This window comes from Aethalodelphis obliquidens, unplaced genomic scaffold, assembly GCF_003676395.1.
Source record: "Aethalodelphis obliquidens isolate GAN/ISIS:26980383/991018 unplaced genomic scaffold, ASM367639v1 scaffold5, whole genome shotgun sequence".
Taxonomy (NCBI): domain Eukaryota; kingdom Metazoa; phylum Chordata; class Mammalia; order Artiodactyla; family Delphinidae; genus Aethalodelphis; species Aethalodelphis obliquidens.
The window spans coordinates 51,088,857-51,113,031 of NW_020837949.1; the positions used below are offsets into that span (position 1 = coordinate 51,088,857).

A 24,175-nucleotide genomic window follows, 5' to 3' on the forward strand; every position below is an offset into this window, starting at 1 on the left:
AGGCTGAGAAGCTGAGTCCTGATTTGGCCAAATGAATACTATTGTTAGAGGGGCTGGTTTTCCCCCAGAGCCAAGTCTATAGGAAGAACAGGTGGGACTTGAGGGGAGGGAATGCCTGGGAGAAAAGGGTTGGGGGTGGCCATGGGACTCGACTTCATCCCACATTGGATTCTCCCTTTAGAGTAGTAACCCAGTGGTCCAAGCCTATCACAAAGTCAATTACAGAGACTAGGAATCAAGAATAATTAAAAACTCCTCAAAATACGTCTTGCTCTCTCATACCTGCAGATCCTCTACCTTACACCCTTCATCTGGCAGTTGGTGCTCTGCCTTCCAACCTCCGCTCAAGCACCGGTAGCTCCAGGAAGTTTGGCCTGCCTCCTCCAGTCTCACCAGCCTGGGGTGGGTGCCCCTTCATGGCTCCTGTAACACCTCCTGCCCACCTCCTGTTAGAGAGGGCGGAGGTATCTCTTCCCCTGAAACAGTGGATCACAGCTTTGAGTGTATTGAATTCAAAGGGCTTAAGTTTTAGTCTTGGCCAGTAGAGGCTTCTGGCTGTTCCTCCTCTGTTCTCTTTTACTATCTCCCCCTGCATGGAATGAAGCTGCTATTCTGATTGATTCTTGAGACCACATTGCACTGTGGGCAGGGATTTTTTTTTTTTTTTTTTGCGGTACGCGGGCCTCTTACTGTTGTGGCCTCTCCCATTGCGGAGCACAGGCTCCGGACGCGCAGGCTCAGCGGCCATGGCTCACGGGGCCAGCCGGTCCGCGGCATGTGGGATCTTCCCGGACCAGGGCACGCACCCGTGTCCCCTGCATCGGCAGGCGGGCTCTCAACCACTGCGCCACCAGAGAAGCCCAATGGGCAGGGATATTGTCCAGAAGGTAACACGCATTCACGAGTGTCCCTTCTCTTCCCCCCTCTGCTGCTGGACGTGGCAGGCTGCCTCTTCCTGTTTGTGTGCTGTTTGCGTAAGTGGATTTGTGAGACTGCCACACACCTCACTATTCCTGCCGCTCCCCACCAGGGTGCTGAGGTTTCGTAAGGGGGCTGGGCTACCCTAGAGGTTCAGGCCTCAGCCAGGTGCTCTGATTCAGCTTAGGGCAGCCCTGTCTTTGTCTTCATTGGATACTTGCCCATCTGGTACTTTGTTCTCCATTTGCCAATTGATTGTTAAATCTATAGCTCCTTTGTCAGGAAACTGCAAAGGGAGGCATGATGAGTGGAAAAGAGGCCCCTAACATCCCCAAACTCTAACACTCCCATCTCTGTACTTCCAACGATGCACTAATTATCTGTCTCCCTCATTGGAGGGCAAATTCCCTGAGAAACTATTACTGATCTTTGTATGCCCAGTGCTTAGTGCAACGTCCAACAGGTATTAGGTGCTCGAAAATGCTAAGTGTGTGAATGGATGAATGGATGAGTGAGTTTGGCCATTCTTGGACCTGCTTCACTGATCCAACCCTGGCCACTCTGCAAGCTGATCCCCCTCTGTGTTGAGCTCAGCAGGTCACCTCACCCAGAATGTCCTCAATCCCAGCTCAACATTCATGGTCTCTTTGAAGACTTTTCTAGCTAATTCTACCCACACTCATTTCCATTTCTAAATGCCTTTTGTACAGTTTAGTACTTTGTTATTCTCTAATTTGTTTTAAGTGTGCCACGATTATGTTGTTGACAAGGTCATATATGACCTGGTCTTGACTTACATCTTCCACGAGACATCATCGGGCAGGGTAAAGTCTGAAATTAGAGCAGCTGCTGTCAAATCCCCCTAACCTGAATGCAGTGGGGAAAGTCACTTACTTTCCCTGGGCCTCAGCTTCCTCACTTGTGAAAATGGGGGGAATAATCCTCTGCTTGAATGTGTCATGAGCACTGAAAGGATCAAAATAAAAACACAATGGCACCTACAAAAACACATACACAATTTATACCTCTTAGAATGTTGAATAAAGCTAGGATCAGAGGAGAGCTTCATAAATTCTCATACATTTACTTGATAATGACTATGTTGCTCACAGGCATTTCATGAATGAAGGTTGAATTATTCTTACTGTAACTCTCGCAAGGATTATGATTATTATTTGCAATGATATATGGGTGGTATGGTGCCTTTAAACTCATTCCAAGAAGGGTTATCAGGCTGAAAATGTTTCAGAAGTACTACTAGGGAATCTCTTGGAATGTAGTTGTGCGATTTTTTTTTTATACCATTATTGTTATTTCTTAAAGTGAATTTCTGTTTCTCAGGGATGTCTTAGTCCACTCGGGCTGCTATCACAAATTACCATAGACTGAGTGGCTTAAAAACCACACAGATTTATTGCTCACAGTTCTGGAGGTTGGAAAGCCCAAGATCAAGCACCAGCAGATTTGTTGTCTGGTGAGAGCTTGCTTCCTGGTTCATAGCCAGCATCGTCCTGCTATGTCCTCATATGATGAAAGGGATGAGGGACCTCTTTGGTTCCTTTCATAAGGGCACTGGGGAAACATTAGAATGCTTTGTGAACAAAGAATATTTTGTATACCATACAATTCCCTAAGTCACGGTGTGTACAGGGTTTTCGTAAGCAGTTTTAAGACATCACATAAAAATATTTGTGCATGTTTTTTACGGTGTGGTTCAAAGTACAAATATAGGATGAGGCCCATTTTCTTTGATTTAGAAATTACACATCAGAATCTAATACTAAGCCTATGCAAATAAGTACGTGGAGGGAGTATAATAAGTGAAGGAGAGGGGAAGTTTAATAACCTTTAGCTAAATTAATTATCATACCCCATGTTGTGTGAAAAGATAATCATCCTACTCAGTGTGTTTCTGTTTAGGACTCAAATTCTAAGAGTGGTGGCCTAAGTAAATGTGTAGGTCTGAGCTGTCTGATATGGCAGCCGCTGGAAACACGTGGCTATTTAAGATACACTAAAATGTAAAACTCTGCTCCTTATTTGCACTCGCTACATTCAAGTGCTCAAAAGCCACATGTACCTAGTGACTACTGTATTCAACAGAGGACATACAGGACATTTTGCAGAAAGTTCCTTCAGACATCAGTCCTTTCTGCTGACAGCATAGGCTAACAAGGTTAGCAAGAATTCCATATGAATGGGGGAAAAAGTTCAGCAAATTGTTAGAAATTAGCATTGCCCTGCTCTGTGTTTCCAAATATGTCTGTTGTTCACACACACCCACACACACACTCCCCACAGCTGAGTCTTGGTCGTCATAAATCATATCTTTATATCTTCCATAGGCACTGTTTTAATATTGGTGAAACAAACCTTGAATCTGCTACTTGAGGGAGATTGTGGTTTAATGAATAACTTCAAATAATTCTTACTACTGCAACAGCAGATTCTGCATTGAGGAGCATACACTTTTGAATGCGTGGTACTTTATTTAAACGCACATATATACAATGTCGACAAAAGGAAATTCTGCAGAGGTGAGCAAAGGGGCTGCATGCATTGGGAGGACCGGCAGACTCTAGTTTTACAGGATGAAATAGGGGTTGAAAAATAGGCAAAGACCGGAGAGCAAGTTTCATTTCCCATCACCACATAGAAGGGTCTTCCAGCCTGTCAAACACAAGAAGCAAAGCACGTAAGAGAAGCTTCCCAACTTCCTGGGAGCCTTGCCAAGAGTGAGACATTCAGTTCTGAACTGAAAGATGATCAGAAGCTGTTGAAAAGTCTGCTGTTGGCATTCTAAATAGGAGGCCATGTAGACTATCAGAGCGGGAGACAGTGGCATAATGTACAGAGACCCAGCTGAGTAGCTTTCACTCATGTTACCGAGAGTCTCGGGCAAATCTCAGAGGGAGTATTTAAAAGGCTCTGTATTTATCAAAGAAGCCAAAGAACCCTGCAATATTTCTGAAGATCACAACTACAGGAATCACATGAAACTGTAAAAAAAACTTACTGTTATTCAACTCTGAATGTGCTTCCTGTATTTTCCTGCAAGTCTTTTTATGTAGTAAGGTGCTATTTATTAGACTATAAAGAACCCTTTTAAATAAAATAGCATTCACAGGCAACTTCAAGGCTGTCAAGTTTTGTCTCCTTCTAAGTACACATGATTGAGCCTGTCAATCAGAGTACGATTAACTCTATTTCATGCACCAACCGTGTGAGGCTTGGCCACAAAACAAAGAGCAGAAGCAAGACAGTAAGTCGGTCTGGACGATTATATATTTCTAACCCTAAGTAGATAGAGCATAGCCTAAACTTTTTACGGTGGCAAACATCATATGCCTATCAATGAAACATTAAGAAGTATGTATTGCTTAGTATGAGATTTCCACCTGCTTCCCTTGCATTTGATGTTCAAGTCTTGGCTGCTACCGCCAGGGACAAGAGCACTGGAGTTTTATTTCAGTCCAAATTGGTGCTTCCTTCAGAGAGAACAAACCTGACAACTCTACACGTGCACCTTCACCCTGGCTGGCCATTTCACAAGAGAACAGAGGGAGGGTGGGAGGGGAGGCGGGCGGCTCAGAGGGTCATCGGCTCATCCTCTGGGGAGAACCCAATGAAGAGTGACAACCAGTCACACGTGCTGAGCAAGTGTTCTAGTGACCTCTCCTGGGGAACTTGGTTCTTGATGTTGTAGAGCTCTGGGTTTAAGGCGGACTAGCTAGCACAGAACTGGATAAACCATATGCCATGTGATCTTACTGGTGGGTAGGGGCAGGGGGCCTGGGACAGGAGAGTCAGTTATGGAAACGGAGGAGGACCAGGCATCTTTTCACTCACAGTCTCCTCTCAGGAGGACCCCAGCCCAATGTCTGACACCTAGATATCAGAGGGCACCCTTCCTAAGGCAGGTCCACACTCCAAGAAAGCCCCAAGGCTCCAGACAAGCCCTAAGAATAATGTCATTCTTGTTCATTCATTGAATGTGATAAATTATGATGTGACATCAGTTGAACTAAAACATGTCAAAAAGTAAGCAGGAGTACCCCTCGACTTATCTACAGCTTCGTGTAAAACCAGGAAGACTGGAGTGAGAACCAGAAGGGGCATTTCCTAGGATGTGGAGATCCTCCACCTAGGGTATAACAACTAAAGATGACCTCAGCCAAAGATGGAGAGTTGGTCATTTCAATGTAGAGATGGGCTGCTTACCCTATGCTTCCACAATCTAAGCCAGTGAGAAATTCTCTATAGAGTAATTTCTGAGATTAAAGTCACTCATATTTAACATTTCAAAGGAGCATCAAATAATTTGAGCCAGAAAATATTACCCCACAGCAGTTTAGAGATTTGCAAATGAGTGTGTGAAGAGAAAGGTCCTCCCTGCTCTGTTCCCCACCCCTCTTTCTGTCCAAATCCTACCTGGTCTAGAAGACCCCATTCCAAACGCCTCCTCCCAGCAGCCCTCTCTGATTTCCCTCTCCTGGGTACCTGAACTCTGCAATAATGTCCCCACACAAGCGTTTACATACCTAGTTCTGGGAACGTTTTCCGTGCTTTCTCTCATCAAGAGGTCTGAAATCAGTGTCTCAGGGCTAGATCGTTTTCCATATCTAAAAAAAAAAGCGGGGTCGGGGAGAGTAAAAGTCCTTTAAAGCAAGTTTGGAGGAACCATAAAAACCTTTAGGAAAAGAAAAGATTTGTGGTATTAAATATAAAAGTTATTTTCAGTTGATCATCTGCTAATGAGTAATCTAGGTGAATGAAACATACATGATATAGAAACATCATAAATATGATTTCAAATTACATATATATTTAAATTTTGCTTAAATATTTAATAGATAACTTAGCAGATTATATAAGCCAACCAAAATTCCTAGTCAAATTCTTGACTTTTTATATTATCACAAACAATACATATGTATAGTTTTATAACTAGGTGACAGGAAATAAATTTAAATACATCGAAGTATGATTTTAAATGTTTCCATAATTAGATAATTGGCTTACAGTTCTGATGATATACATCAGTTTAAATCAAAGAGACCAGATGATATTTCAGAAACAGGTCTATGAAAAACTCATCAGACTGAAGTTCTAGACTCACCTGTGTCTTTGAATCTCAGTTCTCCCATTTGTAAAAACAAAATCATAACTCCTGCTTAGATTAGAGTCTTGATGAATATCCAATGTAAGTCACAATGCTTTGAAAGTGACAGAGCGATACACAAGAATGCACATTACTGCTGTTGAAATGCACCCATTCTCACAGCTGCCAACAGATCCTGAGTCCATACTTATTTGGGGTGCCAAAAGCTAAAAGCCTTCTCTCATGCTGTGATTTTAATCTGCCCTGAAAATATGAAGGAATCCTTCTGGTCCATGGAAATGTTCTTGGTCTCTTTTCTCCCACAGCAGGATATGGATAGGGCGATACATGAATTCAAGGTTATGTTCTCCTGCCAGGGTAGTATATGCTGCTGGTTCCAGGTAAGTGAGGACATTAGTCTGTCTGTCTGTCTGTCTCTCTCACTGCTAAAGGATCTGACAAGTCTACACCAAGTTGTGTTTTTTGAGGAGTCTGTTTTTCCCTTTCTTAGAAAGGGCATTGGACATCAGCAGCTGCTTTTTTCCACAAGTGAAAAATAAGCCTGGCGTGGATTGATTAGCTAACAGATAAAACAGCGGAACAAAGCTGATGGAGGATATATGCTAACTGCCTATTGAGCACAGTTAAATCTAAATTCTGGGGAAAGATTTCCTATTATTGCTCCTTTGCTGGAACTCAAGGGATGCAAATACAAAGCCATCCACCCTGTCCCCATCATTTGTAAGATTTCCTCAAAGATTTTCTGGAGTTGTAGTATCAGGCTGCAGGCTTCTGCTTATATGTATTTATTCTGTCCATCAGTTGATTTTACTAATGCTAAAACTCTTGGGCAACCTTAAACTCATTTATCCTCATCATACTTCAGTGAATTAAAGAACTGGAGAATATTTTCTCCTATTTACCATTAGAGAACCTAAGTCTGTAACAGCAGAATTTACACAGTCAGAAAGTGGTACCCAGAGCAGCACTGATGACTGTTCTTCCATCTCTAATTAATTCTGGATTATCCTTCTTCTCCACAATGCTTTAACTTTCAAAGATAGCATCTCTAGGGAAAAGAATTTTAAACCTGACCGCATATTAGAATCACCTGGGGAGCTTTTAAAATCACTGTAAAGCCCAGCCCCGTGCCCCACCCCCCACGGGGAGATTCTGATTTAATTCACAAGTTTATTAAATATACTGATGCTGCTGTTACAGCAGCATCAGTATATTTTAAAAGCTCCCAGGTGATAACAATGAGAGACCAAGAGGGAGAAACTCTAGTCTAGGGCTGAGTTTCTCAATCTTGGCACTGTATACATTTTGAGCGGGATAAGTCTTTGTTATCAGGGGCTGTCCTAGGCATTGTAGGACGTTTAGCAGCTTCCCTGGCCTCGACCCACTAGATGCCAGTAGCACCTTCCCACCCCACCACTATGACAAACGAAAATGTCTCCAGACATTGCCCAGTGTCTTGGGGAGCATAAAGTCAGCCCCAGTTGAGAATCACTGACCTAGGAGACTGTATAAATAAAATGTGGTAGATCAGTGCTCTAGAATAAACGATGCCACCTATGGAAGCGATGAGCCAGGAGTGTATGGCTTTAGAACGTGAACTGAGTAGCAGAGGGGAGGAAAGAGAATGATATCACAGTACCATTTATGCCAAATTAAAACGTATGTTCACAAATGTAATTTTCAAAAATACAAACATGCGTATGAGTGGACGTGTGCAGTGGGAAGATGATAAGAGCACAGAATGGAGGTGATGGGTGCAGATCATAAGCCTTTGAGTGTTTCTAAGATGGAACTTATATGAAGATGAGACAGAAAACTGCTTCAGGACCAACTCCTTCCCACCTAACCTGAATCTCATCCCTTTCCCTTATTTTCTCCTCATCAAGGGTGTTGAAGATCACATTGACTGCTGACAGTGGTGACAACATCCAAAGATCGATAGGAGGAGGGCTCCAATTTAATCATCACTAAAAAAGGGTTTTCATGAAATGTTCTTAGTTTCATGATCTGTAAAATGGAGATAATTATACTCACTTCAAAGCTTTGAGGTAAAGACTGAAGAAAATAATGCCTAGGAAAACATGTTGAAATACTAAAGCTTTATACAATAGTAAAGGTTTACAGCAATCATCTCTGAAAAATAAGTTTTACTGTATGCTATAATTAACAGACTAAATAACTAATAAAGGCTTTCCTAGAAGAAAAAGAACAATTCGTAAAAGTTCTTTTCTCTGGTCTGTATGATAGCATAAGCAAGAATTTGAAGCAATTAACTTTCTGAAAAGTCTATTAAGATATAAGACATTTTTGCTTTTCACTAATGAAAATTATCTGACTTTAGGGACCATAAACCAATACTTATTTAATTCCGGCACTTTCATGTATTTCTGATTCTATATATATTGGTACTTTAAAAAAAGATTTTCAGGATGAAACAGCTTTCTGATGAAACAGAAAAGATGTTAAAAATTAAGAAATATAAATTCTCCCCACTTTGGATCCTTTCCAACTATTCCCTGAATATAGTAAAACAACAAACAAAAAACAATATTTTACAAAACGTAATTTAAATATGTTAAATAACATTAATGCTTGTAAAGAGCTCATTGTTTTTAGCTTATTAAGGTCATTTGATCTCAGTAATTAAAATAAGATACTGAATGATTCAAAACTAAGATGAACCAATTTTGGAAACAAATTTTAAATCCTATGTTATTTGTAAAATATTTTGGATTTGATTTTTTGCTTAAGATCTGATGTTGAGAGTAAAATATGGCCTTTCATCTTAGCTTTCCGGGGGTTCAGAATAAAGATGAATGACAATTTCTCAGATTACACGGAATCCCTGGATTCACCCTACAGTGAGTACACCACTGTAAGTTTCTCCTTAGAAAAGCACCAAGTGGGCATTTCCTTTTCAGAACTCACCTGCTATGAAATGGGTAAAGTCTCACCATGTTACATCAACTATTTTCTTGCTAAATATCTACTTATTAGGAGCAGGATTGTCAAGTGAGGGGCTGAGACTGCAATAAAACACTGTACAGAAGGGAAAAAAATAGTTCTATTTGTCTTTTCCTAAATACCGTCATTCACTTCGGTCTGGGCAGGTTGGAAAACCAGGCAATGTCTTTGGCGACTCAGCTGTTTCCTCCTTAGCTTGTGCTGTTGTTTTTCTAGATACGCTGCTCTCCCTTCTCCCTACAGCACCTCCCTGGCGCCCTCCTGACCCCTTTTACGGGGTACTTTCCTATTCAGGTTTGCAAACAGAACCCCCAACTGCTCTAAGAACAAAAAAGATAAGGGGGTGGGTGACAGGAGATGGCCAGCCACCCAGCCTGGGGAACCTGAGTTGGGGATCAGGATTTTGTAACTGTAGTTGCAGAGGGAATGTACTCAGTGCCCTGGTATTTACTGATAGCTGAGTATGTGCCCGATACTGTCCTACCCCGGGATACAAAGAAGAAAAAGAAAAGGTGTCTGTCTTCTGAAATCCCCACGATCTCCGGGTGCGCAAGCGGGTTGGTCCCGGAGTCGTCGCTCCCACGTAGCCCACGTACCTTTGCCTGGTGATGAGATTGATGTAGTGTCGCAGCGCCGAGTAGTATCTGGCCAAGTCCTCCGCCGGCGCGTCCTCTCCGGGGTTGTCGGGCTTGGAGGGGTACGCCTCGGCCAGAGCTCCCAGGCACACGAGCAGGGACAGGGCGAGGGTCAGTCCGGACAGCCCCAGTCGGTTGCTACCCAGCATCTGCGTACACCGAAGGGGCAGCGGAGGGGGCTTGGGGGATTCAGAGGATACACACTCCGCACCTCCTTCCTCTGGACCCCGCGCCCATCCCGCTGCTACCACCCCTACCCCACGTCCACCCCCAGTCCGCGCTCGACCCAGTCACGCCGAGGGAAGCGGAGCGTGGCGAGCACCACCCTGCGGATTTAGGTCCAGATATGCTCTGGCCCGGCCCCGCTGCTCCGTCCGAAAATTCTGAGCAACTTTGGTCAAGTAGCAGAGCCGAAGATCCCGCGGTGAGAGGCGCAGAGTTGGGGGAGGCGCCGGCGCCAGTTTAAAACACTTTAAAAAACAGATTAGAAGTTCCTGCCGCTGCGTGGAGGACTTATCCCTTTCCCACCCTCTTCCCCAAACCCCCTGTTAGAGGAAAGAAGTTTCTTCTTTTCTACTTTTGGTCTGCCCGGCCGCAGGAGCTCGACAGTGATGGCTGAGAGTACTTCAGGGTGGCAACTGGGGGGTGGGGGGGGGGGGGGAGAACTGCTCCCGGGCCAGTCAGTCTCAGATCGGATCCCAAGGATCCCGAGAGGCGGCAGGGAGCGCGTCTTCCAAGCTCCGGGGAGTCCTCATTCTGGGAGCGCGCCTTGGGAAAACTCCCTCCAGGCGGCGACCCTCGAGGAAACCGCCAGCTGCTCTGGGATGCGGTCGTGTTCTCCCTCTTTATCCGCCTAAAGATAACCCAGAGGGGCGAGCCAGCCAGGAGGGTCGGGGAGAGGGCAGATGCACCATCAGAGGGGACAGGAAGGAGCAAGTGGAATTTAGCCGCCGAGAGCCCGGCGCGTAGGGGTTGGGGAGCGGGGCGCGACCCTCCCAGCGCCCCTGGGATCTGCAGAAGGTGAGACGGCGCCCCGGGCAAGTTCACAGGTGCCCGCACTCCCTTCGCTCCCGCCAAGCAAGCGGGTCGTGGCACTCACGGTGGCTGGCGGGCTGGCGAGCGGGCGTGACTGGGCCGCGAGTGCTGTGCAGTCCGGCTCGCCTCTCCGAGGGGTGAGAGCCGGCGGATGGGGTGTCCGGAGCAGGTCGCAACGGGCCTTTTATGGCGTTCCCTCGCCCCGGCAGGAGGGGCTTCGGGCAATCACGTTCGGTGACTCCCACCCCGCCGCTTCCCACCCCCGTTGGCGCGGGAGGGGGGAGGGGGCTAGGACCGCTGCCGCGCGAGATCGGCTCGGGGAGCCACCCACACCCGGACTCGCCCGCGCCAGGCCCTGCCGGGGGGAAGGCAGCGCGCTCCGAGGGCGCTGGACCACGCCAAAGAAGTTCCTGCCCTCCCGCGGCGGCCAAACCTCGCTCTCCTTCACGCCCCACCTATTCCTGCCAGAGATAGGAGCAGCCCAGATCATCTTTGTCACCTGTCACCGTACCAACGAGCTGGGCGCCAGGGCTGGGGGTACCCGAATCCTCTACTTGGTGAAGCCTCTCCGGGATCCGTGCGGCAAGGGCGCGGACACTGCTCCAGCGCGCTTTCAGGGGTAGACTATTCGGTGCCCGGATATTCCTGCGCTTAAAGCAGGTCCGGGAGCCAGCCCGAAGTCCAGAGCTAGAGGGTCCCAACTCCCCGCTTCTCCCAGGGGCTGAGAACAGGTTTCTGTGGCTTCGCCCCTTTACCCAGCTTGTTTTTCGTGGAGATCAGCCCTCCCCAAGAGCTCGCCCAAACGCTAGGCGTTCGGGCGGTACCCGAAAGAGTGTAGCGACTGAAAACTCCTCAGAGGGGGGACACTTTCTGGGTTTGCTGAAAAAGAGCGGAGTCTGAAGCTCGGAGAGACCCCTTAAAGCGCGAACGCAAAATTTTGGTGCAAAGCGACCGGGTAGTTAAATTAACAGCATTTTCTCTTTTATCTGCTGGCCGTTGCATAGTCCCAAATATGTTCGATTAACGTTGATTGCGAATGCGGGCTCTGATCGAAATGAAACAGGTAAAAAAAACAATCACCATTAATTTGCACATCCCACTGAACCTGTAGAATGAATATGAAAGATGCATAAACTATTTTTACAGGATCAGAATTTCATGTAGTGGACTAGGTCTTGAAGTTCCCTGAATGAATGCTTCTAGAAGTCTGAATCTTTCTGAATAAAAGGCATGTTAGGGAATTAAAACCCTAAGTTACACGTTATTTTAATGCTAAAATGACAAGTGAGTCAAACTGACATTTTGTTTTTGTGCTGTTTTGACAGCGTTGAATTAAATATCAATTACTGTGCAGCAAGCAATCCTGAGTGTGTGTGTGTGTGTGTGTGTGTGTGTGTGTGTGTGTGTATGTCTCTGTGTTAGCAATTTTGAAGACCAACATCCGTTTCACTTGGGTGACTGCCTCTTTCCCCATCACCCCAACATATACCAGGAACACGATACCAGGCTCTCAGCTTTGCTCAGGGATGCTTATGTGAAAGAGCCTTTGGTAAAGTTAGAGCAAAACACTTTCTAACTCTGATTCCACTGTTGATAAGAAGAGGCGCTTCTAGCAGCTGAACCGTTTTGTTTCAAAAATCGTGTAGATGTTTATTCTTAGCAGCTTTGTTGAGATACGATTAAGATATACTAGGTTACAAATGTTTAGAATATTCCATTGGGTATATTCTTACACAAATAACGTCACAGTGAAGTCATCACCACAATCAATTTCCTCATGTCCCTTTGTAATTCCTCCCTCCTGCTTCTCCCTACTCCCCTCCTACACTGATCTGCTTCCTGTCATTATAAATTTGTTTGCATTTACTGGAATTGTGTCATAATGCAATTCCATGGTACGTACTCTTTTGTCTGCCTTCTTTCTCAGTATTATTATTTTCAGATCCACCTATGTCATTGCATGTATCAATAATTCATTTTTTAATTACTCAGTAGTATTTCATTATATGGATATATTTTAAACTTAAAAATCTATTCAACTGTTCATGGACTTTGGGTTGTTTCCAGTTTGGACTATAACAAATAAATTTTCTATAAACATGTTACAAATCTTTGTATGGACATATGCTTTTATTTCTCTTGCGGAAATACTTAGGGGCAGAATGGATAGGTCGTATGGTAGGTGTATGTTGTCCCACAGTTCACTGATGGTCTGTTTTTATATGTTTTGTTCTTTTTTCCTGTGTGTGTTTTATTGGATACTTTCTATTGCTATGTCTTCAAGTTGACTAATCTTTTCCTCTGCAATGTCTAATCACTGCAAAGACCATATAGCTTTTATCTCTAGAATTTCAATTTGGATCCTTTTTATTTTTCATGTCTTAACGTGTCCAGTCTTTTCTCTGACTTCTTGCATATGCATTAATAATAATTTGTCTACTACTTTTATCATCGGTGTCATTTCTGTGCTACTTTGGATTGACTGATCTTCACCTCATTACGGCTTGCATTTTCCTTCTTTGTCTGCCTGATAATTTTGGAAAGGATGTCAGGCATTGTAAATTTTACCTTGTTGTCTGTTGGATGTTTTTGTAATCCTAAAACTATTTTTGAGCTTTGTCCTGGGACACAGTTTAAATAGTTGGGAGTAGTTTCATCCATTCCGGTCTTGCATCTAAGATTTTTAAGGTGGGCCCAGAGATGGCTTTAGTCTGGATTTAATTTTCCCCACTCTGAGGCAAGCACCTTCTTCATACTTTAACTGATAGCTGATGCCCCCTGAATTGTGAACACCCTCTGGCTGTTAGTACAGGACTATCAGCTGTTTGTGAGCACTGGACACTATTTCCTCTCATCCTTTTGTGCAGTTCTTTTCCTGGTCTCAGGTGGTTTCTTCAAGTGCACGATCTAATCAGCAGTCCATTAAGCATTTTAGCTGGACACTCTGAAGATCTTGAGTGTTCTCTCTCTTATCTGGTACTCTATGCATGAACTTTAGCTGTTTCAATTCCTCTCTCTGCACTGCAGCCTGGATAATTTCTTCAGGCAGTGGGCTGAGACAACTGTAGGGCTCCCCTCAATTGTTTCCCATCTCTAAAAGATCACTGTCCTTTGTTGCCTGATGTCGAATGTTCTGGGTGTTGTTTCAGGTATTTTTGTCTGGTGTTTCAGTTGTTTCAAATGGGAGGGCAAATCCAGTTCCTCTTTTTATTTCTTAACCAGAAGTGGAAGTCTCATAGTAAGGCTTTGGAAAAAAAGATGTTTCTGTTCATTGTCTCTTCGTCACCTTTGGTTCTGGTCATGAAACCACAGCAATACAGGTTCTGTCTGAATCTACCTACTGAAACTGCCATCAGTAAGACCCTCCTAATTGCAAGCTGCAAGGCCCTTTACTAGTTATCTGACTTACCTTCACTGTTGCCTTCACTGGTCTCCTCTGGGTTACTTCCTTGCTCTCTGAACTGGCCACAGTCTCCTTTGCTAACTTTTCCTTCTGTACCCCAAGCCCCAGGCTTAACCCTTCCATTCTGCATACACTAAACAAGAAAACTCATCTATTCTCATGGCTAATGAGTCTGAAATCTCTACCTCCAGCTAAGGGCTCATATCTGGAGTCCAGGGCTATATGTCCAACTCAGAAAATCTTGATCAAGCCTCCAGTTTAGATTATCTAAAATAGAGCTTCCATTAACATAAATTCCTAGTTTTCTAATTCCTAATTCCTAAATTCCATATGAAGTCCAAAATATTTTCAGAATCCTTAAATTGAAAAGCAAGGCTCACATATTTTGAGCCTTACCTACCTCCTAGGTTTATCTAACTTTTTTAAAAAATTAATTAATTTATTTTTGGCTGTGTTGGGTCTTCGTTGTTGCATACGGGCTTTCTCTAGTTGCGGTGAGCCGGGGGCTACTCTTCATTGCAGTGCACAGGCTTCTCATTGCGGTGGCCTCTCTTGTTGCAGAACACATGCTCTAGGTGCACGGGCTTCAGTAGTTGTGGCTAGTGGGCTCTAAAGCGCAGGCTCAGTAGTTATGGCACATGGGCTTAGTTGCTCTACGGCATGTGGGATCTTCCTGAACCAGGGCTCAAACCCATGTCCCCTGCATTGGCAGGCTGATTCTTAAGCACTGCACCACTAGGGAAGCCCCAGTTTATTTAACTTAACTTTCTCCTTCATTCCTTACATTCCTGTCCTTTGGCTTTCTTTCTGCTCCTTAAATAACCTTTCAATAACCTTTCCCACTTGGGTTTTCAATGTGCTATGTTCTCTCTCTGAGATATTCTCTCTCTCAACTTTTTACCTGGCCAAGACTTACTTACACATCCTTCTAGTTTTACCTTGAAATGTCACTTCAGATTTTCCTAGTCCTCCGGGCTGGATTAGATCCCCTGTTATAAGTTCTCAGGGGACCCTGAACTTCTCATTAATTGCCCTTAGTTTCAGTTGAATTTTGAGGTATTATCTAGTTATTATATTGATATTTGTTAATAACTGCTAACTCTGTAAGAGAAAGGACAACACATTTTTAATTTACTTCTGTATCCCTAGTATGATACCTAGCACTAAATAGATCCCTAATAAATATGTCTTGATCAGAATAAATATTTTTATGAAACTGAGGTTTATAACTGAGTTCTAAAGAAGTCTGTTATAATTAAGAACAGGGATTGGCAAACTACCGCCTTTGAGCCGCTGCCACCAACAAAGTTTTCCTAGAACACAGCCATGCCCATTAATTTACCTATTGTCTGAGGCCACTTTCCTGCTACAAAGGCAACATTGAGAAGTTACGACAGAGACTGTACTGCAGAGATTCTAATTCTGGCCCACAAAATCAAAAATATTTACTCAGGCTCTCTACAGAAAGAGAAATCTCTCTTTGATTTAGAACTTAAGCATTTTACGTGAGTCACAATCTGAGGGTCCTTAATATGCCAAACTGCTTCCTGCTCAAGGGCCCTTGCATATGCTTTCTCTGCCTGGAACACTCTCCTTTCCCTTGACTCTTTGCTGGCCAACTCCCACTTATCCTTCATGTTTTACTCTGCTTGTCATTTCTTCCTAATCCCTGAATCTAGAATAGGTTTCTCTCCACCTTGCCTCATTGTGTGGTTCCCTAAACTTAAACTTTCCCTATAAAGATCCTTTCATAGCTGTCATTGTCTAATTAGGTGTACAGTCATATGTATTATTATTTGCTTGGTGTCTCTAACATTTCATAAGTGTAAGCTCCAGGAGAGCAAGGGTGTATGTTTTGTTCACCATTATACTCCCAATACTTAGAATAATGAGTTCTATGGAGAAAAGCAATAAGCAGAGAAGGGAGATTGAAAGTGCCAGTGGAGGGTTATAGGAGAGTCGGGTGGTAAAATTTTAAAAACACGTGTTTTTACTCTATTCACAACACTTCTGACAGCAAATGTGTGGGTGTTTATACATCAAGCAATTCTCCAGTTCTCAGTGGACATCGACTGTATGTCCTACCACTTAACTTAATTCTGACACTAACTGCCTGGACTTAGTGCAGACCTCACAAGTTAAGGGTTCAGTCTCATAAGACTGCCCCACACTTCAGATGACAATCTGAAGTCCAAGGTTGTTAACTATACTTCTGGCCAAGCAGCTGTAAGTTGGGAGTTCCCACAAGCCCCTCCTCATGTTCAGTAATTTGGTAGAATGGCTCACAATACTCATGGAAACATCTACTTAAGTTTTTTTTGTATATTATAAAGGATTTTACAAAGGACACAGAGGAAGGGGCACATAGAGCACGGTATGGGAAAGGGGCACAGAGCTTCCATGCTCTCTCTGGATGTACCACCGTCCCAGCACCTCCAGGCGATCACCTGGAAGCTCTCTGAACCCCACAGTTTAGGGATGTTTTTATGGAGATTTCATCAGAAAGGTGTGATCAATCATTAGCTCAAGTTTTAGCTCCTCCTCCCTCCTCAGAGGTTGGGGGTGAAGGGTGGAGCTGAAAGTTCCAAGCCTCTAATCAAGGCTTGGTTTTCTGTGACAGCCCCCAACCTGAAGCCATCTAGGGTCTCCCAGCCAGTCATCTCATTAGCATACAAAAGACACCCTTCTCACTCCAGAGATTCCAAGGGTCTTAGAAGCTCCCCTGTCAGAAACTGGGGTTAAAGACCAAATATTAGAACAAAAGATACTCCTAGCACCCTTATCACTCAAAATTACAAGGGTTTTAGGAACTCTGTTCCAGGAACCGGGAACAAAGACTAAATATATTTATTATATCACAGGTGGTCAGGGCAGATCTCACTAAGATGACTTTGAGCAAAGACTTGAAGAAAGCGAGGGAGGGAGCCAGGCAAATAACAGTGCAGAGGAAAGCCTGATTTAAAGATGCTAGGGCAGGTATGTACCTGGCATCTTCAAAGATCAGAAAGGAGACCATTGCAGCTGGAGCAAAATAAGAGAGAATAATAATAATAATAATAATAAATGAGGTCAGAGAGGAGTGGAAGAGGAAAGATCATATAGGGCTTTGTATTACATATTTTGCCACTTCCATCAGTGAATTGGAGAGTCATTGTAGGTTTTGAAGCAGAGGAGTGATATAATCTGACTTATTTTTAACAGAGTCACTCTGGCTGCAGTGTTGAGAACCTGATGAGGGGCCTGGATAGCAGTAGGGAGGCCAGTTTGGAGGCTACTAGAGTAATCCAGTGAGACATCATGGTGACTAGGACCAAGGTGGTAGTAGAAGAAAGATGAGAAATAGTTGATTCTAGATATATTTTAAAGGTAGAGCAAAGAGTGTGAAAGAAAGGGGAGAAGAATGATTCCAGATATTTTGGTCTGAGCAACTGAAAGGCTGGGGTTGCCTCCCACTATAATGGAAGTAACTGCGGGTAGGTTAGGTTTGGGGTTGACATTGGAAGCTCAGCTGAAAACATGGTAAGATCTTGATGTTTATTAGCCCCCAAGGGGAGAAGTCAGGTGTATGTATGAATCTAGAGTTAAGGAGAGCGATCTAGCCTTGAGACTTAAATTTAGGAGGCGGTTGCCTTTAGGTGACATTTAAAGCTGTGATAATACATAAGATCATCAAGGAACCGAGGTAAGAAAGAGACAAGAAGAGCCCCAAGTTGAGTCGTGCTGTGAGTCAAAATTGACAGGTCAGGAGATGAGAAGGGATGAACAAAGTAGCCTAGATGGAGCTAGGGACCAGAGAGGTAGAGGACCAAGAGTTTGATGTTTGGTGTTCTCGAATCCAAGTGCAATTTTTTTTTTCAAGGAAAAAGTGAATACCTGCAGCAAGTGCTGCTGAAAAGTAAAGCAGGACACAGGCTGAAATTGACCTCTGTCTTGAGCAATGTAGGGGTCTTGACTAGAGCAGTTTTGGTGGACTGGCAGGGCTTAAAGGAAGGAGCAAGAGAGGAAAGATCTTGGAAACAATTCTTTCCAGGAGTTTCACTGCAAAGAGGAGTAGAATACAGGGCAGTAACTGATGAGAGAAATGGGGTCAAGAGAAAGGTCTTTTAAGATCGGGAAAAGGAGCAGGAATAATGAGGGAGAAGGAAAAAATAGTGGAGAGAGTTCTAGAAGTTTTATATATTAGGAATTTTATCCCTTTGTGAAATGAGTTGCAAATATTTATTGGTGGTATGTCATTTTATCTTTTGACTTTGCTTAATGTGTTGTTTTTGCCTTGTAGAAGTTTTTAATTTGTAGTTCAAGGTATCAATCTTTTCTTTTGTGGCTTCTGAGTTTTGAGTCTTAGTTTAAAAGGCCTTCCACATGGTACATCAGGGGTTTGTGAAATATGGCTCAAGGGCCCAAATCCAGCCCTTTCATTGTTTTTATAAATAGAATTTTATTGGAAAAGAGCCACACCCACTTATTTACATAATGTTTGACTGCTTTTGCACTACAGTGGCAGAATTGGGTAGTTGCAAGAGTGACCCTCTGGTCCACAAGTAAAAAGTTTACTATGTGGCCATTTACAGAAAAATACTGCCAACTCCTGTTCTATAGTTAAAAAAAAAGACTTTGCCCATGTTTTTTTGGTTTTGGTTTTTCCTTGTACTTTTATCATTTCTTTCTTTCTTTCTTCTTTCTTTCTCACCCCCACTCCTCTCTTTCCTTACCTTGAGACCTGGAATCTACCGTGGTATGGTGAATATGTTAGGGTTTCAAATTTCTTTTCCTCTAGATTGTCTATTAGTTTTCTCATACCACTTATTGAAAAGTCTGTAATTTCTCCATAGATTTGGGATGCTAACCTTTAACACATACAGTAATAAATTTCTGTAAATATGTGTGTCGATTTCTGGACTTTCTGTTTTATTCCACTGAACTTTCTGTCTGTACAAGCACCACACTGCTTTAATGATACAGGTTAATATGTAGTTAAGGTTTGCTCCATATCCTCCATCATGACTCTCTTTTTAGAGGTTTTGATTTACTAGTAATATTTTTTTGTTAAGTTAGATATATTTGTAATCTTCTATCATCTTACTTTACACTGTGGGATTTTTAATTTGTTTATTTTAATAGAGCCTTGCCATTTCCTTTGTTTTCTACTTTTGCTTTATGACCTGTGATATTTTTTATATCTTATTTCTGGCATTTTGGAAAGTATATGATCTGTTTTATTTCTTCTAGTGATTCTCATAACAAATTTGAATAATTCGAAGTGAACAATGGCTGTTATTTTGGCTGCCCACCCAGTCGCCACTCCTGCCTTTTTCTTTGCTAACAGATCCCAATTTGGTTCTGATATCAATATTTCCAGCCAAGGGACTGAATTATGATCATTCTCTTGCCTTTGCCAGTGATTGGTTTAGGGGTGAACATGTGATCCACTTCTGGCTGATGAAAACCAGGATAAATAAGCTGAGGGCTTTTAGGAAAGTGTTTCCTTTCTCAAAAGGAAGAGTCATCCTTTGCTGTGATCCCCCTGTCTTCCTGCTTTGGATACTACTGAGTACAGATGTGAATCTTAGAGTTGTGGCAGCCATCTTGTGGTCATGAGGAGCGATATTGCAAATACATGGAAGGTGACAGAATGCAAAGACCAGATGGGCCTAGATTATTGATGCAATCAGTGAGCTGCCAAACTAATCTTTGGACTGCCTTCCCCTGGATGTCTCCTTAAGTAAACAATAGATGTCCACATAGTTTAAGCCCCTGTTAGCTGGGTTTCCTGCTACTTGCAGCCAAAAGCATTCCTAATTAGAACTCAGTTTTTAATTCTTGATTTTCTTTACTTTTTTTTCTCCATTACTTTTGGTATTTTATTGGTTTTTATTTTCAGATATTTATTTTTTGATATGGGAAACCTCTATTTAAGCCTTATATTTACCTTTCTACTTGTAATGCATTTTCTTTGACTCCCCTTAGGCCTAACTTAGGCCTGTTGTATTCATGGGTTGTTTTATATCTGCTTTTCTGTTGTCTGAGAAGGTGGCAAGATGGGGCTCAACTGGGTCTGGGGTGGGAGGGTGGAACCAGGGCTGTGGGTTTCACAGTTGGGGGACTTCGTCACAGAAGACTTTCTCTGTGATTTAGTTAAAAGTTCTGTACTGAGATTTACTCTGAATAGTTAAAGGTGTATCTGACCCAGTGAGAAAAGCCTTTGGTTTTCAGGTTGTTCACCAGATGCCAGGGAAGCCAAAGCCTCCTTTTCTCTAAAAGTTGCCTTAGGTGGTAACTTCCTCCCCTCTTCTCCCTGCTTGTCTACCCTGCTCCCCTCTGGGACCTGGGTGGAAAAGGCATGAAAAAATAGGCAAACTAGGAATTCATCGTATTTGTCCCTTCCCTGCTTATATCCTGTGTTTCTCTTAGTAAAATAAACAAGCAAAACATGCCAATTCTTAGTAGTTCTTCCTGTCTCTAATGAATGAATCTGTTTTTCTCTCACTGAGACAGGCAACCATTTAGAGAGACTCCTGACACTTCTCTTTTGAGCTTCATTTCCAAGCGCCATCCCTCACACCATCAGCCTGCTACCCTCTAAATGAGAGGTAGAGTTAGTTTTTTCAGGACTTTATTCCTTCACATTTTTGTCCACTGTATTGCTTCTGGAGGAGTCAAGTAGAAGCTACAGTCAATTTCCAGAATCTTCTCTCTGTAGATACTATTTTTAAATTGTTACATTATGAGGCTGTGCTTCTTCCTTAGTTTGGATGCTTCTGACTTTTTTTTGCTATTCTTATTTTTGTTCATTTTATTACATTTGAGAGAAGTTTTTTGATTCCTGTATATCTTTCCCAGCTTCTCTGTGGAACTGAAACAGGGTTTACAGACAGTACTGCTTTGATTGCTGTATATTTTTAGCAGTGTCTAGAAGTACATGTACAAGAGAATTTGGGCAATTATAAAGATCGTTTGGACGAAAATTACGCCCAAATTTATCTGAAACATCTAGATAATTGTAGGAAAACATCATTTTTAAAATTTGAAAGTATTCTGATAATAGCTACAATTCTCTCCTCTACTTTGCTTATGCAGGAAGAAACTGAAGATTCCAAAATAGCACCTGCAGTGCTGAGTTGAGACTGGCTTTGTGTCCTTCTGACCACAGTTTCTAATAAATTGTTATTATTATTATTAACTCAAGTCCCATGCTTCTAGTCACAACAACCTGTGCAATAGCAAAACACTTACTTTGCTGAGGAGAGAACCTTAAATGTGATTGTGGGAGTATGAGCACATTTCACCACACTGAAAGCAGACGTTCTAGGAAGGTATTGACTTCCTTTTGTGTAGCTGGTTAAAATGCTGTGTAGAGCAACCTGCCCCTCAGGTGATACAATTGACTAACCATCAGGCTTACTGAGGAATCTTATCTTCATTCCTGATAGAGTTGAGTTTGAAGACCATTCCGTTTCTGGTGTGAGGCTCTATCGTTTTCATTTGGGGGTTGTGGATTGATGTCCCTAGAGAACCACTGCAGGACACCTCCAGCCTTCCAGGACTCCAGTAGCTGGCATGTGGCCATGAGTTTCCCAGCCTCCCTTGCTACTAGGGTTCAGGTGTGACTTAGTTCAGATCCAGTTGTTTGAGATCTTGATTCAAAATTGAGTTATAACACTATTAAGATGTCCCATATTCTCCAGGCATATTATTAAACATAAAAAAAAGTTTTAAACAACCCTGAGTTATAAAAGAACTAAGTTATGTGGGGAGAGAAACAAGCTGTGAATATCTTCTTCCTGACCCAAACAGAACAGAAGCAGTGTGGCCTGGAGCAACTGGCCCTGATGGAAGAGTCCAGGTTCTGTAGCTTCCTGACTGAGGCAAAGATATCAGCATTCTTGGTGGTCTGTTTCTGTGATGAAGTTTGGGGAGTTGTTTCTGGAAGCTCAGCCTAGAGTCTGCTTTTTTAGCACTTACCTCCAAAGAGTCTACCCTTTAATAAATCCTTTTCTGAGTGAAGCAACTAGAACAGATTCTGCGACCTAACACTAAGAACTCTGAACTCCACGGGACCATGGCAGAAACAATGCTAAGTCAGGGATTTTGCTGCCACAGATCGGGTCCCTTGAGTCTCAGAGACGGGAAACGCAGGCCTCCGTGAGGCGTTTCACCTTGTCTAGTTACTTCCATGGGCTCGTTTAAACTGATGGAAAATGGTCATGTGGGAAACAGAAGACCATTCTTAGATATAAGAATGCTCTCAAAGTATGACAGTGCATACAGAGCCATGGGACTCCCTCAGCCTTACCTGTAGGAATGTGATCTCAGGGCATTTTGCCAAAACTTTCTTTGCAAAGGATGCTCTCTTGGGATGATTTGGCTGAAAGTAATAGAGAAATCGGGTTTGGTTGTCTAAAATCATGATGAAAATTTATAATCTCACAAACTAAGAAGCCCAAAGATAGGGCATCACTACTAAAAGTTAATTCTGCAGCTCAGCTATGTCAACGAGACCCAGGTGCTTTCCATCATCTGCTCCACCATCTAGGTGTGATGGCTTTGACTTAGAGACTAGCCCCAACTCTGCATCCAGACATACTGACATCCTTTCAAAGAAGATAATTAATTTACTCTGTCCTTTCTTGCTGAACATGACTTTTTTCCCCTCTGTCTCCTAGTATTACAAAACATATATCAATGAGTAACTTTGGATATTCGTTCAGACACAACTGTTGGAATTCTAGAAATGGAATTTCTTGGTCTAAGCAAGCATGCATTTGAAATGTTGATAGCTCTCGCCATATTGCCTTCCCAAAAGATGTGTCAACTAGAAATGTATGACAGAGCGTGTTTTCCAAAAGACGTTGTGCGCTTTTACGGATGAGGTAGCGGGGCTGATTCTGTGAACGATGAATCAGAGGTACCTGAGGCTAAGCTGAGGAATGTGCCTGCTTAAATTTCTGGTCCCTTCATCTGGCCTCATGATAGGATGGAGGGGACTCTTTCCAAAGTGAAAATCCATGTTTGTGACCAAAGTACCTTTTGGTCCTTATAAGGACTGGAACCCAAGGGAAGTGAAAACTAACTCAGCCACAAGGCAGAGCAAGTTTAATGAATGGACCCAAAATGAGGCTAGAGAATTCCTGCTGTTTCTATTAAGCTGATAGGAGTTACCCGAAGGCTGTTTTCACAAACCTTTCAAACTCTGATAGGCTCACCAGAAGTGTTTTTCAGAGTACACTTTGTTCTAACTGTTTCAGTGTTCGTTCAAGGAAAGTTCTTTTTAGCTTCAAATAACTTTAAAGTTCAAATTCTGAAATACTACAACTTTTCCATTATGGAATTCTGAAGGTTTTGCAGTATTGGGAAGTAACAGCTTAGGTTTCATAAATGTATTCTGGCACCTTAAGTGTGCATCAATTTGCAAGCTTTCCCAGAAATGTCAATGCACGATATTCCTAACTTTATTTTTTTATTTTTTAGATTGTATATATATATGTTAGCATACGGTATTTATTTTTCTCGTTCTGACTTACTTCACTCTGTATGACAGTCTCTAGGTCCACCTACCTCACTACAAATAACTCAATTTCGTTTCTTTCTATGGCTGAGTAATATTCCATTGTATATATGTGCCACATCTTCTTTATCCATTCATCTGTCGATGGAGATTTAGGTTGCTTCCATGTCCTGGCTATTGTAAACAGAGCTGCAATGAACATTGTGGTACATGACTCTTTTTGAATTATGGTTTTCTCAGGGTATATGCCCAGCAGTGGGATTGCTGGGTCATATGGTAGTTCCATTTTTAGTTTTTTAAGGAACCTCCATACTGTTCTCCATAGTGGTTGTATCAATTTACATTCCCACCAACAGTGCAAGAGGGTTCCCTTTTCTCCACACCCTCTCCAGCATTTATTGTTTGTAGATACTTCGATGATGCCCATTCTGACCAGTGTGAGGTGATACCTCATTGTAGTTTTGATTTGCATTTCTCTAATGATTAGTAATGTTGAGTATCCTTTCATGTGTTTGCTGTCAATCTGTATATCTTCTTTGGAGAAATGTCTAGTTAGGTCTTCTGCCCATTTTTGGATTGGGTTGTTTGTTTTT

The 24,175-nt window shown here is 42.8% G+C and overlaps 1 protein-coding gene across 2 annotated transcripts; it reads right to left on the minus strand.

Annotated features, from left to right (window-relative positions):
- Nucleotides 1-1,917: 1,917 nt before the first annotated feature.
- Nucleotides 1,918-11,535, minus strand: NPY (neuropeptide Y). 2 transcript variants are annotated; one of them, XM_027102377.1, is made up of 4 exons: nucleotides 10,739-11,535; nucleotides 9,601-9,788; nucleotides 5,460-5,540; nucleotides 1,918-2,490 (listed from the first exon to the last, which is right to left on the minus strand). In XM_027102377.1, exons 2-4 carry the CDS (start codon nucleotides 9,786-9,788, stop codon nucleotides 2,433-2,435), a joined length of 327 nt encoding a protein of 108 aa, XP_026958178.1. In that variant the 5' UTR covers nucleotides 10,739-11,535; the 3' UTR covers nucleotides 1,918-2,432. The 2 variants fall into 2 exon arrangements, with proteins under 2 accessions (XP_026958178.1, XP_026958179.1); XM_027102378.1 differs by lacking the exon at nucleotides 1,918-2,490 and adding an exon at nucleotides 3,385-3,588 and having other exon boundaries at nucleotides 10,739-11,528.
- Nucleotides 11,536-24,175: the final 12,640 nt, after the last annotated feature.

Excerpts from the sequence above, each read along its gene's own strand:
- NPY (XM_027102377.1), bottom strand. The coding sequence starts at position 9,788 with ATGCTGGGTAGCAACCGACTGGGGCTGTCCGGACTGACCCTCGCCCTG. Across the intron at positions 5,541-9,600 it reads AATCTCATCACCAGGCAAAG|ATATGGAAAACGATCTAGCC; the intron begins GTACGTGGGCTA and ends TTTTTTTTTTAG. Across the intron at positions 2,491-5,459 it reads GAAAACGTTCCCAGAACTAG|TGCCCTTATGAAAGGAACCA; the intron begins GTATGTAAACGC and ends ATGTTTCCCCAG.